This window comes from Falco biarmicus, chromosome 10, assembly GCF_023638135.1.
Source record: "Falco biarmicus isolate bFalBia1 chromosome 10, bFalBia1.pri, whole genome shotgun sequence".
Classification (NCBI taxonomy): domain Eukaryota; kingdom Metazoa; phylum Chordata; class Aves; order Falconiformes; family Falconidae; genus Falco; species Falco biarmicus.
The window spans coordinates 22,844,607-22,859,529 of NC_079297.1; the positions used below are offsets into that span (position 1 = coordinate 22,844,607).

Consider the following 14,923-nt stretch of genomic DNA (forward strand, 5'->3'; position numbering starts at 1 on the left):
TTTCTTGTAATTATAGGGGGAGTTATACATTTTTAATGGAGTTTAATGTTTTTTCCATACAAACATATAGAGCCATTTTATTCCTCAGGCTATGAACATTACTCTGATTTGAATCAATACATTTCAACTGTTAAATATGTCAGAGTGTCTGTTTTAGCAAAGAAATGCCACCTTTTGGAGCCATAAAATACAGTGAATTGAAAGCTGACACCTAATATATTTTTCATTGGATACAGATGTTCAATGCAAAACTCATTCTTTCAGCTTTCATAAAAGGGGACAGAACTAAAATCCTCCAGCTTAGCATACAATGTGCAGTGACCAAACTGCTAATGCAATTCAGCATTTATAATAGTATAAAAGTATTGTTAAATAGCAGAAGAAGCTAGAAGAATTTTCCCATGTCTGTGTAAAGAGAAAATACGTCTAAAGAGGTTGTAGGTTTGTTAATGCTTGACCAGTGAAATAATAAACTTGCAGATTGTAGGACAGAAAAGTTACGTAGAATGTGGTTTTTTTAACTGTGTGAAAAAATTACGCTTTCCAAAATAAAATAAAAATATTGAGTAGGTTCAAAACATTTGAAATAAAGGTTGTTTGTGTTTTTTTAGAAGAAAATGAGTCTGTTTTGAATGGCAATACTCTATATTAGAGTACCTATAACATAGACAGTTTTCAAATCTAGCTTTATACCTCTTGCCAAAAACGCTGATGGGTCAAATGGGAGAAATATTTAGCCTGGAATGGTGATGAAGGCTTTTGAGGTGCAGCGATGTTAGATTTTTGTGTCTGTGGGCTATTGTATTTTTGGTCTAGCTTCAGCTGAGCTGGGGGCCCTGCTAAAATGTTGTCAGTTATGCACAGGCTACCAATGAACGTCTGCAGAGCTGCTACTGCTCTTCTGCCGGGAGAAGTCATGTCGCTATACAGGAGCTATGAAGTGGGCTGTGTGACAGAGGGGATAAAGGGGGAATAAAAAGGGGAAAAAAACTTCACAGTAAACATATATTTCTGAAGTAAAATGTGTTAGAAAAAACAAGTTTAACTTCAACCAAAAATATGTCTACTGTTGTATCTGAAGATGATTTGCTGCAAAGGCCCTTATGTCTTTGATTTTAACTGACCAAGCTGAAAAGACTGATAGTATTTTGCCCAAAGGATGTGAAGTTTTCAGGGAAGGACCTAGAGAAATCAGCTTTCCTTTAACAGTTCTGTGATCATATTTATATGATTTTATAATGCTACTATCTTCAGTGCTGTACGTCATATTGGCTGTCAGATTACAACGTACCAGCAATATACTGCAGGAGTAAAATATCAATTTTTGATCATCTATTTTTTTACTATTGAATGTTAGTTTTCTCCTCTTTTCTGAGTGAAAAGATGTAGCAAAGCTTTACTTCTTTTTTGTAAACCTGCTTTTCCTATGTTTTTTTGACCAAAATGATGTTATGAGCCTGTAACATTTTCAGCTTCTAGATATCTCATGGAAAATAGATTTCCCCAAACTAGAAAAACAAAAAAAAACCCTCGTTTAGTCAAGGAGCTGCTTGTTGGTCAAAAATCTGTTGACAGCCCCCCCCCAACCGGCAGCGAGCAGACTGCTAGCCATTGTCCTGCTTGCAAACAAGCTGGTTTTGAGAAGCAGGAGTGGATCTGGATGGGATGAGGAACCACGCTCACTTCAGTTTAAGGGTTTTTTATTATTTTTTTTAGCAGAGTAGACTATTTTTACTGGTGATCACTGTGCAATAGCCTGTGAAAAATGAATTGATAGTGTTATTCCTGTTCCCAAATGACATATGTAAATATCACCAAGAAGAAATAAACCCTGTCTTAATAGGAAGAGCAAGAATTATGCCTTGATGCTCTCTTGATATTTGTAGGAGTTAAGAGGGCTAAAAAATACAGCTGGTATTTTTTGGTCGAAAAAAAAGTGTCCAAACAGAAGGCAAATTTTCCAGCAGAAATGTGAAAATTGAAAACCTTTGATAAGAAACAGGAATGTTTTTACCGGGAAATGATGTTAAGATCCTGGACGTTTCATCCAGGCTGGTAAATGATTCCCTTCTCATCTGGCCAGTCCAGCCTTGTCAGAATGCACATCTTGTCATGGGACTCTTGTCATCTCCTCCACCAGGAGCAATTATGGTGTAACGGAAGGTCATCTGGTCTGCTGTAACCAGGGAGGACAATCTGTGGCAACTGAAGGACAGCGTCATCTGGCATGATAATAATTGATATATTTTGAAATCAGAGTATTTAGGCTTTGTACTTTGGGTGAAAATGTTAATGTGTGTCAAGTGTTATATAACGTGAAATGTCTCTGTCTCTCCTTTTTTTTAAAATGTACTCGAGTTCTGAAAAAGCTCTTTTAAAGGAGTGTTGCCATCACAAGTATTATGTTGTCAATTTTTTGCGAACTGAAGTCTTAAAGTCTTTTTTAAAAAATACAGTCCTTCTTGACATGGTTTTGTACTTTTCTTACAATATCAACTGCAGTAGCGTTAGCAGCTCTTAATCTATAGCTACCCGTGCACACTGGTGTAAAGCAATTGTCTCCTGTACTCTGGTTTTAAAAACACGATGTTAAAAGCACTGGGATTTCATGAGTAAAATGAGGTATGTGGAGTCTGATATGCTAGAGTTGTTTTTCAAATAGCACGTGCCTTCCCAAAGAAAGCATGTTATTTTTGTATAATTTTCTGTATATCTACCAGGAAAGTAGTAGTGAGGTTATTGGCTAAATATTTGAAATAATGCAAGTTTTATAGTTAAAGCATATTTCAAATTGTTAAGATTTCTATTTCTTTCTCTTTTTACACATGTGCAGTCTATACTATTGCATGCTTTCTGCCATGTTAACTTTCTGTTTGCTGTTCAGGTAGAGAAATAACAGCAGAAACCTTTATGGAGAAATTGGATAATGGTGCCTTACTTTGTCGGTTAGCTGAGACCCTGCAGGAGAAATTTAAAGAAAACAGCTTTGATGCAAACAAGCCTGGCAAAGTAAGTGTCCGTAAATGTTCTAGCATGCCTTATCAGTATCTGAGGTGTCTGACTGTTTTGGGACTGAAATTTTTTGTGCAATTAACAGATTTCATTTGTGGGAGCTCTGCAAATGGGCAGGCAGGTAATTGGTCTGCGTAGAAAAATTACAATACAAAATTGGGCGAATAAATACTTCAGGGGTGATGATAAAGGTAGCTATGAGAGGTGTTTACTCAAAAATGACTTGTAACATGTGGGGGATAAGACAGAACAAGCTCTAGCATTGTGATGTGGTAGCTAATGGAGAAAATGTGACCCTCGTATTTATTTGCAAGGAGAATATTAAGTAGCTGTGGGAGGTGCCATTTCTTCCATAAACGGTTCTAGCGAGACCAATAATCAAATTCTGTAGTTAGTTTTGGTGCCGTGAGTTTAAAGGTCCTGTTGGTGTACTGGAAGGGGCTCAGTAAAGAATTGAAAGAATGATGTGGAAAATCTGAACCTTCAGAAGATGCTGAAGAACTTTGTGAAGATGAGGTTGCAGGCAAGCAAGATCTTAACCTTCCTTTTATTTAAATTATTTTCGTAGGACAATCTTATTGGGAGAAATTCAAAGGTGTAGCAAGTTTCTTTCTGGGAGAATTTAAATGGCTGACATACTACTGCATTTACTGTGAAACTGCTTTTATTTTTGTTGAATTCAGATACGTCTTCCTTGAAAGCTAAAACAGGCAAATACACATCAAGTAAAAAAGAGCCCAAGAGCAGAAATAGCATAATGCATCTTCTATTCTTGACTTGTTTTCATTACTTGTCTGTAGCAGAAATTGAGGCATGGCATAACATTTGTCAGCAGTTCTGAGGACTGACAGCCTTGTGTCAGCTGCAGCTGTTTAAGTTGTTTTTCTTGGTTCCAAGCTCGTAATTGTGTTGCAGAAGAAAATGGACTAAGGCAGGTTTTATTTATTTATTTATTTTATTATTTTTGAACTTTCTGTGGGGGGTGTAGGGGGTGTTGTTTTTTGCTTGCTTTGGATTTTTCTTTCTAAAGAAAAAGGATGAGGTAGCTGGGAAGAAAGATAAGAACTAAAATAGAGCGGGAAGGAAGCCTTCCTTCACAAAGGAGGAAAAGCCAGCTGGAACTCATATTTTATATTTCAAATTATAAGCATCAGTACTGGATGACTTCCGATTTCCTCTTTATGATAAGGTCCAGCTTGTCTTCACCTAACTGGTGGCCTGTTAGCATCATGGTAGCTCCGAAGCTGAGAAAGCACTTCTGGCAGTCTTTTTGGCTAAGCCTAGGAACTGGCTGGGCAAAAAGAGGAGTTACTTGTTGTCTTGTTTTTTTCGCTTACCAAACAAGCAAGCAAAAGGTACCATTCTTGACAAAAATGACCAAAAGCTTCAGTGAATACGCAAAAGGTAAACTTGGTGACATTGTTCTAAAACATTCCCTTTTCATATCTTGCTCGGCTAGTGTACTAGAAAATGAATTAAATTATAAAATGTTAGTCTGTAAAAGAATGCTTTACAACTCAGAAAGCCATGTCTATTTAATATAAAAATCTCAAGAAAAATAATAGTCATAAATTCCATTACAAAGTCCTAGGGAATATTCAGAAATTCCAAGAATATGTTTTTGTTAGGTATCTAACTATTGCTTTGGGGGGTTTTGGTTGTTTTGTTGGTTTGGATTTTGGGTTGTTTTGTTTTGGGGTGTTTGGTTTGTTTTTTTTTTTTGTATCATCAGACTTTTGTCAGATGGTGGCTCATTTGAAGAGAGCTGCCATTTGGAAAGATGTCCCAGAAATGTGCCAATGTTTGGTACTTCTGGGTTTTGCCACTGAAAAGAGGTACGCCTCCTTTCTTTCATTAACGTCCTCAGCTGAGACTATGGCCTGCCTGACATCAGTTAGCCGAATCCCTTTTTTTGAACCTAAGTTACATTCAAAGCCAGTTAGACTTTTGTAATCCCGTGTGTTGTAATTAACTGAGGTTTCTTGGTCTTTACAAGGTCAAACTGATATAATGGGCAATGCAGTTACAGGGGAAATTTCTGCTCTGCTGCTATCTCCTCAATGTATGTTATTTCATGCTTAGTATAGTAAGAATTCAAAGAAATGGCGGAGTAATAGATTTGTGTCATTGTAGACTATTAGGGAGCTATTCATCCTTTCAGATTTTAATTGCCTGTGTAGCAGTCCTAGGCAATAGTACTAGTCTACACATTGGAAAATCTGACTTGTAGTGCCAAGGAAACTTACAAGATGATTATACTGTATGAAATTTAGCATAGTAAGAATTCCACAATCCTCCCCTGAATCATTATTGTGCTCTCTGTTAATAATACATGCGGAATTTTGAAGCCATTTGGCCATTTCTCTGTGCACAGGAAAAGGGAATCGTTATGGTCTTTCACCCAGGTGCCCTGGTGACTTCACTGGCAGCTGGAAGAAGCTGCTGACTTCTGTAGACTTTGGTCTCTGTCAAAATAGATAACATGCTTTTCTATCCATATATGTAACTTCAAATTTTATTTTTTTTTAGACAGAAGCAGACTGATATGAGTGGCTGCCAGAAGGATCAGCTTGCACGCAGCACCAGGTTGCAGCTGAGGGAGGGAGACAGGATAAGGCTATAGATAATGGGGGGCTGTGTCTGTCTGTAATCTTGCGAAGTCCCTCCCCAAGCCTGAAGGTTTAGTCTGCTTCATAAGTGAAGTTTTTCCTTGCTTGTAAACGACTTCCTAGATGCCAAAGCTCCATGAAATATTTTGGTTTTGGTTTTGTCTTGGAAGATGATGATATAATGTGTTCTACTTGATGTATATGTACCGCTGATCATGAATTCACTTGTGCAGCTCTTTGGGGCTGTCTGGCCAGTTTAGCAGCTACAGGCAACACATGTATGAAGACATCAGAAACTAATATTGCGTGCAATGACTCATCAGTTGTTTGCCATAATTCCTTAAGTTCATATTGCAATACTGTACAGAATGGCGGAGGTGCAGTCCCCTTGCTTGTGGGTGAACGGCTTGTGCAGTATGTTTCTAGTCATAGTCAGTTATGCAGTTTGTTTCTTAACAAAACTGTATCGTGCTCTTTCTCACTAGGGAGCACTGAACTTCAGCTTTCAGGGACCCCCTAGGTCAGAATCAACCTTTTTGAGTGTAGAATAAATTGGGAAGGCGTAAACCAAAAAAGTCGTGCCTCCCAAAATAACATGTTCCAGATCTGGAAGGAAGATGGTGGTATTGATACAAAAACTTCTTTTTTGTGTCATGTGGAGGCACTTTTGGATATGGGGGACCTTTTACAAAAGTTAGGAAAGTACTAGTGGCATGATTTGGGAATACAGCTTTAACAAACTGGAAAGGAAATTAGATGTGCAATGCAAAAGTGAAGTCTTCTTTCCGTAGGAGTGAAGGCAATGAAGGAGTAACTTTTTATAAGTTGAGGAGATCGATGGAGTAGCTTTCTATGTGTGACTGAGGAGGTTAGTATTCTTCGGTACAGAAAGAGAACATGGGGGCATACGATGGAACCTGCAAAACCAGGAATGGCATGGTAGGCGTTCAGTCTTTTATATACAGAAAATGTGGGACATTGAATGAAGCTAGTAGGTGCCAAACAAATGCAAGGGAGGCCTTGTTGAGGAACTGGCTGGAAATTTCTTGCCAGTAAGTGTTAAAGTTTACCTGGGTTCAAGAAGATACTCGAAGTAATGGAAGAGACACCTCTTGGAAGGCTGCATATACAGGAACCCCATCTAGACAAGGAAGTCCCCACAGCTGAAATTGGTTCGAGCTTGAGAAAGTATTGAGAGGCGTAACGTGTTTGCTATGGCCAGCCTGCATCTGTGTTAGATGAACCTTTAGCTGACTCAGGAGGGTCACTCTTGTGTTCTGTACATTATTGTGTCTTGGGGCTGAATGCCTTGCTGGTTGTGCAGGTAGATGTGGGCAAATCTATCCTTTCACAAGGGTCAAACTTCAAAGAAATGTTTTTAAATTCAGGTCGTTACTTGTTGTTTCTCTGTAAAGACGCCTCTTAAGGACTGAATCCCTGCAACTAAAAATAGCACCTAAATCACCCTCCGCTTTGGTATCTGTTATCCAGAGGAGTTATGTGTGATTGAGAGCACTGGAGTACGGCATCCTCCGATGCCATTTACACAGTCTGTGCTCTTTGCCCTTCTGATCTTAATGCCCTAACAGGCACTTCTGGGTATCATAAGAAATACTCTGAATGTGTCCTCCACGAGTCTAGCTCCCTAACCTTGTGGTGTTTGATTTGTTAATCATTCGGTAATAACTTAAAAGCATTTTGGTTTCTAAAGATGAGGCATTTAACAGTTGTTCATTTCAAAGGATGTTAGGCGTTAGGTTCTTTTGCAAATCCCAGAAGACAGTCGTCTTCATTGTTAAGCAGCAAAACCGTGCTTCAAAACCTGATGATTCTGAAAACATAGATGTTGTATCTGATCCTTTGCTTCAGACAAAAAAAACAACTTTGAGTTTTAAATGAAAATGGAAATTTTTATTAAGGAGGGTAGTACTAGACTGGTGTGACTGTATGATATATTTTCAAAGAAGTCATTTTTCCCACTTTTTGGAGATTTTACAGTCATAAATGAATCCAATCATGTAACTTCATAAAATGACAAGGAGGTGACTGATACCAGTCTTTTTAAGAGCTAAAAGTTTCTATGGTAGTGAGTTGTTGGAACTACCTACCACTGCTGCTGCTAATGATCTACTGTTTGTAAACTACAGACTTACTATTTATAGCAGGTGTTATTCTGTAGCAGTGATTTGTGTCACAGGATGCCATTTTGTAATTTTCTCCCATTGGCTTGGATTTCATCTCCATGCTCTCCTGGCAGTATTTCACTTTTCCTGACAGACAGTTAATTTGAGAATTTCCCAGCTGTACAAACAAATTCAGAGCATCAAGGCATGTGCAGTATGCACAGAGCCCACATTTGTTTGGGCTTAGTTTAGTAAGCCCATTAATTAAGACTTAAAAATAAACATAAATAAATTGTGTTAACAGTTATCGCCCTTTTAATAGGCAGAGCATAGTAGTCTGCCCACCATCCTTGAAGCTGCCTATATATTTATGAACGTTCCACTGAAAGCTACATTTTCATGGCAAATGAATGAAAACAGGTTGAGGTGGAATCATCCTTTTTCTCTGAGTTCTCATGGGTTAATCAGATAGATCTCAAGTCAAGTCTCTTTCAGAAGTACTTGTGAATAATCAATCAGAATCTAAAATTCAACCTCATATTTAGGAAGCGGAGATCTAGATTTGATTTGGCCTATTAAAGAAATAAAGTAAGTGCAGAAGAAATCCAAATGCAAATATTTAATTCAAGTACGCATTGGATTTTATCCTTCCAATGGGAGCTGGTTTAGTGAGATTAAACTGAATGTGCACTGAAATAAAGCTGTTGTGTAAAAAACGGTGAGTAAATTTTGCCCTAGGATGTGTACGTGCACTTCACTTAAAACAGTCTATGAAACAATAATTTCTACACGCAGACATTCATGTCTTTCCTAACATTGATTCTGTCCACCTCTTACCCATAATCCTAGTATCTGAAGTGTGCTTTGCAGTTGTCCCACATCTAAAGCTTTCACTTACTCCTGGGAAATTTATTTAGCAAATCTGTTAGTTGATGTTCGCTCTGTGACAGCATTGGCTTCTCAGGGTCAGGCAGGTTTGCGTCAAGTGACATTTTTGGCCTAGTGAGAGAACTTTGAGAGTTACAATTAAGAGATCTAAACCGCTACTTGGGATTGAAGTTTTTTTGCCCGTAATGAAGTTCCAATATTGAAGTTGGATCCAAGAGGTGAAACAATTCAGCAGTTTCACAGCTGAAAACTCAGTTTGTTTTAAATTTCAAGATGGTTATTTTTCTGAGGAGTGTATCTGTGGAAGCAGAATCCTGTAAACTGAACTACTTGAAAAGCCAGGGAATTGACTTTAATCCTGTCAATATTGAAAGAAGGGGCTTGTGGCAAAAGAACAAGATTATAAACTGGAGGCCCAGTTAATTTTCCATCTCACCTGTAGGCTTATTGTTTGCTTTTGGGAGAATACATGCCTGGGCTTTCATTTTCCCCATCTGTAACTTGGGAATACTGGTCTCTGTGAAACAGGGGCTTGGTCTGTGAACACTGTAAAGTGCTTTGAGCGCTTGGAGTATTGCTGCCCCGTCTGGTGGTCTGTGATTAGTGTTAGGTAGTACCCATTATGAAAATAAATTTATATTTGACTCTGCTCATTTACAAGACACGTGGAAACTTATGGTTCTCTAAATGTAGATAGGAGACAAACCTTTGCTTATGAATTTACTGCTTGAAAGAGCTTTGTGTCTGCTCTCCTATGGGACTGCAAGCAAATGTAGGGAACCTAGTCCTCCTGAATTAGAGAATCTGAACTAATGACTTTAGCATTTGCCTCATCTCCCAAACCAGTGAGAGTCAGGATTGAGTAACAGCTCTGAGTTGGCTCTAACAATTTATGAGAAAAAAAAAAAATTGTTTATCCTAGTTCTATGTTTTCAATTATTCCTTTGCATAAAGGGAATTAAGCAAATGGAGAAATTCTCAGAATCCCGGAGGTTCACGAGGAGTAACAAATGCTTCTGAGTCTGCAAGGCACACATCATCAAAGAAAGCAAAGTGTCTGGCAGCAGTTTAGAAATGAGGAAATTTGAGTTTAGAAATTTTTTGTATGTTCCTATTCAAGTATTATCACATCAGTTAAATAAGAAATGAATATGTTATTGTAACTCTCATTTGTAAGTCATCCAGGAAGATATGTTCAAGTCTTGGATAAGGTGAGACACTTGTACAGATACTGTCAGGTGAAATTGTGGGGTTTTTTTTGTTTACAGAAGGCGGTACATATCTGACAAATTGTAGAAGGTCTAATAGGTCATGTTAGTATATTTTCACTTAAACTGACCGAATAACAAACCAGGAAGAGAACTAGGAAAATATTTAATAATTTCCCAAGGCAGCTAACTTGGCTGGTAGACAGGAGGCAGGCTGTGCTTGGCAGAATTCAAAGACTTAGTAGGTGGTTTAAGATCCAACTAAACCTGAATCGAGTAGTAAAGACCACAGTATTTTTGAAAGGCTCTTAAAAATGAGGTGGCTAGTAAAAAATTATTTGGGCTAGATATTGTAGTTTATAAAGCCAACACCTAAGCTGTTTGAGCTTCCCTTACTGGAGTTGTCAAAGAGTGGGTGTGCATTAAAATTATTCAGGATATTAAAATGCAAAAAATAGGGCAAACCATAATTTTATTTTCCCTTTTCAAGTAGAAGAGGCCCTTCCCTAAGGAAACCTTCCTTACAAGAAATAATTGAGGTGCTGTGCAATGACAATTCATAAACTTATGATTTTCTTTCAATTGGTCTTTTTGAAATAATATGTTTTGAACTTACTGTTCAAAATAGGTTCTTAATAAGAACAAAACAGATTTCTAAACAGAATTATGTGAGATTGCTATGAGAACATCCGTAGATACAATACAGAGAATTGCTTAGATGGTTTTTTATTTTGGAAAGGGTATAAATTTTCATGCCCAAAGGTGTAATTTAAGTTCAGATGGAAAGGACTAAGAATAAATTTTCTCTTTGGACACTCTTTCCTCTTTTTTTTGTCTGATTTGAAGTATCTTCCTCTGAAGTATGTGGATCTTGCTATTCTTGGACCCTGGATGACCAAGCTGAAAGTCCGATCTAAACATGTGGTGGTTTTATTTTCACTGTCGGTTTCAGTTTCTCAATGTTATCTGTGTCCTGTAGATGGGATGGATTCCCAGCAAATAGAGTATTCTGTAAGCTTGGTGCCTTGAGCGTGTTTGCCCAGTGCAAAGAGTCTTTAGCTATAGCAGAGCCATGTTCAGGTGCTCTAAGTTATAAATCTGACTCTCCAGTTGGGAACTGCATGAATGTGGTTAGGCTATGAACAGATTCTTTGTGGTCTGGGTCAGCAGTTTGCTTGTCTGCACACTTGTACTTGCTGGCGACTTTTGTTTTGCAGTTAAAAGCTTGTGGAGCCAATTTCTAATCATATAAAATATAGATACGGCCCTCGGTTACTTGAGGGAGGGGGGAAAAAGTACAGCACTGTCTTTTTGTGTATTAATCTTTCTAGCGTCAGACTAGTGTGGATATGAGAGGAAAAGAATAATCTTCAGAAATGACTCACAAGTGCTAATCCATCTGGAAGGAATCATTTCCACAAGACTGTAAAGCTGTTTGTTAGAGAATTCCTTGTACCTTTCTCAGACATGTCCATAGCTTGCTGAGCTCGTGTTCAACTGGATTGGTACCAGGTTTCTTGCAGATACTGTAAGATTTGCCTGAAACAGGTCATGTGGACAAACCCTATATGCTGCAGTAAATAACTCTTACAACTAAAGCTTTTCTGCTTGCATGAGGCTTACATGGTAGGGTAGAGTTCTGTTTTCCACCAGACCATAACAAGAGATTTCTGAAGAAATTTAGGATATTATGTAGTTGCCTGATTGGCACCTGAAAGTGGTGCCATCATTGGGGAACTTCTTATAAGCTTGTAGGTGTGCTTTAAGCCATGCCCTATGCTGGGGGCAGAGCTGCACTATCCTGGAAGGAGCACCAAGACTTCATGGCTCTTCAGATTGTTCCTCCCACTAATTCTTGTTTTCCTTGGGAAAACATGGCTTCTTGCCTTGTTTGACTGAAGCACAATTAATCCGTGTGTGAACTGGCCTTGCTCTTCTCAGTAATGTAGAAATGAGGTAGGGATTCTCCCTCCGCTCCTATTTGACATTGTGGAAATCATCAGAATGTGCATCAAGGTAATGGTCCTGGAAAAAGCAGTGCAAATTTAACCTGTTAACTGCCTGTTAGCTCCAGCTTTGGAAAATATAATGATTCAGATGGCAAATCAGGTCAAGAGGAGAAGGAAACTTGGATTTCTGATACCACTGAACTAGAAAACATCTCAAGTTTTTTTTCCAGAGATAGTTCATTACAATTGCTTTTGTTTGGAATACTAATACTGACATACTTCACAAAATCTGCATTAAACCTGGAAGTTTTTTATATCGTTTTTACTTCAGTCCAGGCATTGCAAACAGAGGTGGCATATTTTTGGAGAGAAATACGTAAGCAACCATTTATATATTTGCTGGATTTTGCCTCTTATGTGAAATGCATTGTATCATTCCTATTTATTTTGTTAAGTCTTTTAAATCAAACTGTAAAAATCTTTGCAACAGATCTTTCTATGGATCTTTTTATTTAGACTGTTAGAATTGTCTGGAACAGAAATATGAGGGATTTGAATAGAAATTAGTGAATATTTCTAAAAGCTTGAGAAAATGTAATTTAGACCAACTATCTTCAGCTGAACTGTGTTATTCTTAGGGCAAACTTAGTGTTAGTTTTTGGTGAATTAATAAGTAAGAACTACAGAATTTGGTCCATTTACCAATAGTGAGTCTTGAACTTAAAATGATAAGCCAAAATTTCTGAAGTAACGGAAACAGTGAACATACAGCTATAAGAAGCAACTGCAATGCAGAAGGAGAAAACAGAAGTCACTGAATCATAGACACCAATTTATAGGTATCATAATTGGGTTTAATCTGTTGGTTTAAATAAACATGTATTCCTATTTGGGCTTGTATTTGTAAATTGGCCCAAATTGCTTCAAGTATACAATAAAGTTTTGTTTGCAACTTTAGAAGCTGATTTAAAGATAGTTTGGAAGTTTGGCTGTATAGATTAATGTTCCAACATGTTTTTCAAATCAGGGCCATTTTTAAATTCTATGCCAGCTTAGAATTCCCAGGGCTCTAGCAGTTTCCTTGTGGGTTCTAATTGGAAAGCTCACAGGAAATCACATTGTTTATCATGAAGGCAAAGATGCTTTTCTTTAAAATGGACATACAGAGCTTTAGAGAATCAGACTTACCTGCAGTGACCTACATGTGAAATTTTTTCTGGGCATTTTCAGCATCTGCATAAAAACTGTATCTTAAACATCTGGAAATCCAAAAAGTGAACAGATGAAGCATCTGTAAAAATTCTGTCTTCCTGTAGACTGTGTAGATTTCTATCACACTCTTCCTTGACACTTGGCTCATGTTAGGTAAAGCACCATTTGGAACTAATCTTACTGAAAAAGCTGGGACCCCCACCCCCCAGCCCTGCCTCGCACTTCAGAAGGTCACAAAGCGTGAGATTGATCACTGAGAGAAAAACTGGAGGAAAGGGAAGAAGAGGGATGACTGTAACACAGCAGTATACCCAGCACTGTAATTATTAAATGAAGGAATTTGAATGGCTTCTGACACTTGTTATTCAGACTTCTCGTTGAAGGTTATCCACAAATTCCAAAGAAATATGTTGGCTATTTGAACTATATTGCTCCACACTGGAAATGGACATATAGAAACATCTTTTGGTATGAAATCTTAGGATCTATAATGTGTTACGGTGGACTTTCAGCTGTTCAGACTGAAATTTTCTAAGCGTTGTCCTTAGCTTGAGTTCTCCTCGAATGATTAAGGGGAAAAAGTGATTTTGAAATTTCTGTGTCTCAAATGGGTTGTTTTTGCCAAAATTTTTTATTTGTCATATTTAACTTGATTTTGAGAGAATCATATCCCCTTAAAGGACATGATGTTTGATAAGACATGGTTGTGGGTTAAGATGCTTTTTGAAATGTGCCCTAAGAAAATCCACTGAGTATTGATCGGTTTGTATCTTGTGGAATAATTGCTACTTGTGGATGTAGTTGCCATGCTCATTCAGAGGTTGTGCTGTGTGACAATGAAATAGCCACAAACAACTTTGTCAAAGGTAATGCTTTTCTCATGTTCAGTGTTTTTCTCATTAAGTTACAACATAAATGAGGAAAATGTAGAAACTAAGATTCTTCAACCTCTTCAGCTAAGTCTACATTAATTCAACTCTGGCTTCTGTGGTTGTGGTGGGGAGAAGCTCACAACCATGTATTAAAGATAAGATGTAATTGTCCTCTGAAAGAGCAACTGTGAGAATTGCCCCATTCTGTTCTAATAACGTTATTTAAGAAACCTATTAGGAGGTGCTAATTTTAAAAAAACACCTTTAAACATAAATTCTGAAAACCAGAGGTCTAAGGAGAAAGTATGGAGCTTTTAATGAATGGAAATGAGCTATTGAATCCCAGGCTTTGGCTCTTGCATTTTTATTATTTTTTTTTTTTTTCAGGAACACTGAAAGGAGATCTCTGTCATGCCATGCCATGCTATGACTTACCTTAATGTCTCTGTCTTAGTTTCTCTGTTTATAAAATTTTAAATAAATGTGTTAGTTTTTGTTTTGTTTTTTTTTTTTTTTTTAATAATTACAGTCTCTTGCTTTACTGGTAGTCTTTCTCTTTAACACTATTACCACGTTAGATAAAAAACCACAACCAAACAACAAACCATCTTTTGATTTTTGCATTTGGCCTGCTAGCATTTTCAGATTGTAGGTAAGTAGAACTAATGGCTTTTAATTTGTGGTGCACACCTGCCTGGAATTTAAGTTACTCAGACAAGGTCTTTGAAAGACTATTAATAAAAGTGAACTTGTCAGTAGGCCAAGATATGTTATAGAGTTAGATGTCTGGAAGTTTTGAAAGTCAATTTATAGATTTCTCCAAGACTTTGGACTGTAGTGACTTAATCCCATCCTCAATCACACAAATTGAGTGGACAGGAAAAGGGTCTGACATCTGTTTAAATGGGCTCTTTGTTGTCAGCTTCTATTCGTTGTGCGTCACTTGCTCTCCAATGGAAGGTTCCTGGCTGTTGATCTCGGTGTGTTATCCAGCTGCCCACTAGTCAGCCTCTCAGGGGTGGCCGCCTGATTCTGGCAGATGTTGTGATT

The 14,923-nt window shown here is 37.7% G+C and overlaps 1 protein-coding gene across 6 annotated transcripts in view; it reads left to right on the forward strand.

The window, feature by feature from the left end:
• The window catches only part of GAS2 (growth arrest specific 2), a 98,265-nt gene that overhangs the window by 15,430 nt on the left and 67,912 nt on the right, over nt 1–14,923 (forward strand). For all 6 annotated transcript variants that reach the window (XM_056354550.1, XM_056354548.1, XM_056354545.1 and 3 more), the window contains exon 3: nt 2,885–3,009. In XM_056354550.1, the coding sequence (XP_056210525.1) occupies nt 2,885–3,009 (125 nt within the window). The remainder of the gene's footprint in view (nt 1–2,884; nt 3,010–14,923) is intronic.